This window comes from Verticillium alfalfae, genomic scaffold (genome assembly GCF_000150825.1).
Source record: "Verticillium alfalfae VaMs.102 supercont1.3 genomic scaffold, whole genome shotgun sequence".
NCBI classification, from domain to species: domain Eukaryota; kingdom Fungi; phylum Ascomycota; class Sordariomycetes; order Glomerellales; family Plectosphaerellaceae; genus Verticillium; species Verticillium alfalfae.
Genome location: NW_003315036.1, coordinates 479,505 through 480,814, shown reverse-complemented (window position 1 = coordinate 480,814; position 1,310 = coordinate 479,505). Strand labels below are relative to the sequence as shown.

General features: G+C 60.7%; 1 protein-coding gene across 1 annotated transcript in view; it reads right to left on the bottom strand.

Annotated features, from left to right (window-relative positions):
- Positions 1-500, bottom strand: part of VDBG_02654 (v-SNARE) — a gene marked incomplete at both ends in the record, with an annotated part of 1,111 nt that extends 611 nt beyond the window's left edge. The window contains one exon of the mRNA XM_003006469.1: positions 83-500. Within this exon, the coding sequence (XP_003006515.1) occupies positions 83-468 (386 nt within the window). The remainder of the gene's footprint in view (positions 1-82) is intronic.
- Between the last annotated feature and the right edge of the window lie 810 nt (positions 501-1,310).

Genomic DNA, 1,310 nt, shown 5'->3' with positions numbered 1-1,310 from the left:
GCAGGCACGCCTTCATCTCGCGGTGCATGTCGAGCCAGGTGCCCGGGTCGCCGGCGCCAGCCTGCTGCCGGCCTAGACAGACCGCCTGACGAGATGGCCGAGCCGGCGGGCCGAGCCGCCCGACGGGAGGTTGAGAAAGGCACGCCAGGCGGGCGTGTCGCGCCATCGGCGGTCGGGCGATTCGGCAATGGTGCGGAGGTAGTGCTCCAGGCCGCGACGGCGGTTCTCGGTGAGCTCGGGCGACGAGACTGTCGATTTGAACCACGACTTCTGGGGTAGAGGTGCCGGCGGTGGCGAGCCCACGTGCGTCGTCAGGCTGCTGTGGAGGCTGGCAAAGTCGGAATAGCGCTTCTGGACGACGAAGGAGCGCAGTGGCAGGCGCAGGGTGATGTTGTAGAGGGTGAAAGGTTTCGACTCGCCGGTGGAAAGAATCGTCGAGGGGATGGAGATTTCGGCGGGAGGCGCCATGCTTGTGATTTGTATTGCCGGAACGTCCCTTCGTGGGCGTGTGTCAGGGTGTGTTGGGGTTGCTTGCCCACGTTCTAGGGTATCGACGAAGGGAGATGTTGGTCGTAACGAAGATCGAGCATTCGAGTTGACCCAGGGGGCCCGATTGACGTAGTGATGGATGAAGAATTCGCTGGACGAGGACTGGTGATACACGATGCTGGGTTGAGATGGTGGTACAGATGCTGGTGTGTTGGTTGTTGGACGATGGTTGCTCGGAGGACGTCAGCTGTTTTAACGGTCATTGACCGACGTCAGCAAGCCATTCGCTGGTGGAGGTTCGGCGCTAGCGCTGTCGTACCAGGCAGCTAGCTAGCTGGCTGCCCCTACAGGCAAGGTAGGTACATGTCCAGGGCACCCACCTACCTTAAAGTGCCTACAGTGCCTTCGCCGGGCTGCCGTCGACAGGGGTGGTGCCCCAGGTATCTAGGCGGGCAGGTATGTGGAGCACTGAAAACAGGGACCTAGAGTGACTCGATGAACCAAACTAGACCCCAGGCAGTCAGTGATCCATCTCTGCCGAATGACCGCCATGGAATGCCTTGGGTGGCCACGCCATCGGTATTGGCTCGGCGCCAAACCCAAACCAAGAACAGAGGACCGATCGGGCGGTAAACACGTCAACCCGGGTTTCAAGCAGGGGCTCGCATTATCCCATCACCATGCCAGGCATGAGACGCAGATCTGTACTCCATCGATAGACCATCTCCTCCATTGACCGCCATGCCGGAGCTCACACTCGGACCCTCATCTACTACTGCTGTCCGTCCACCGACAACGCCTTGCACGTTGCGTACTTGCAG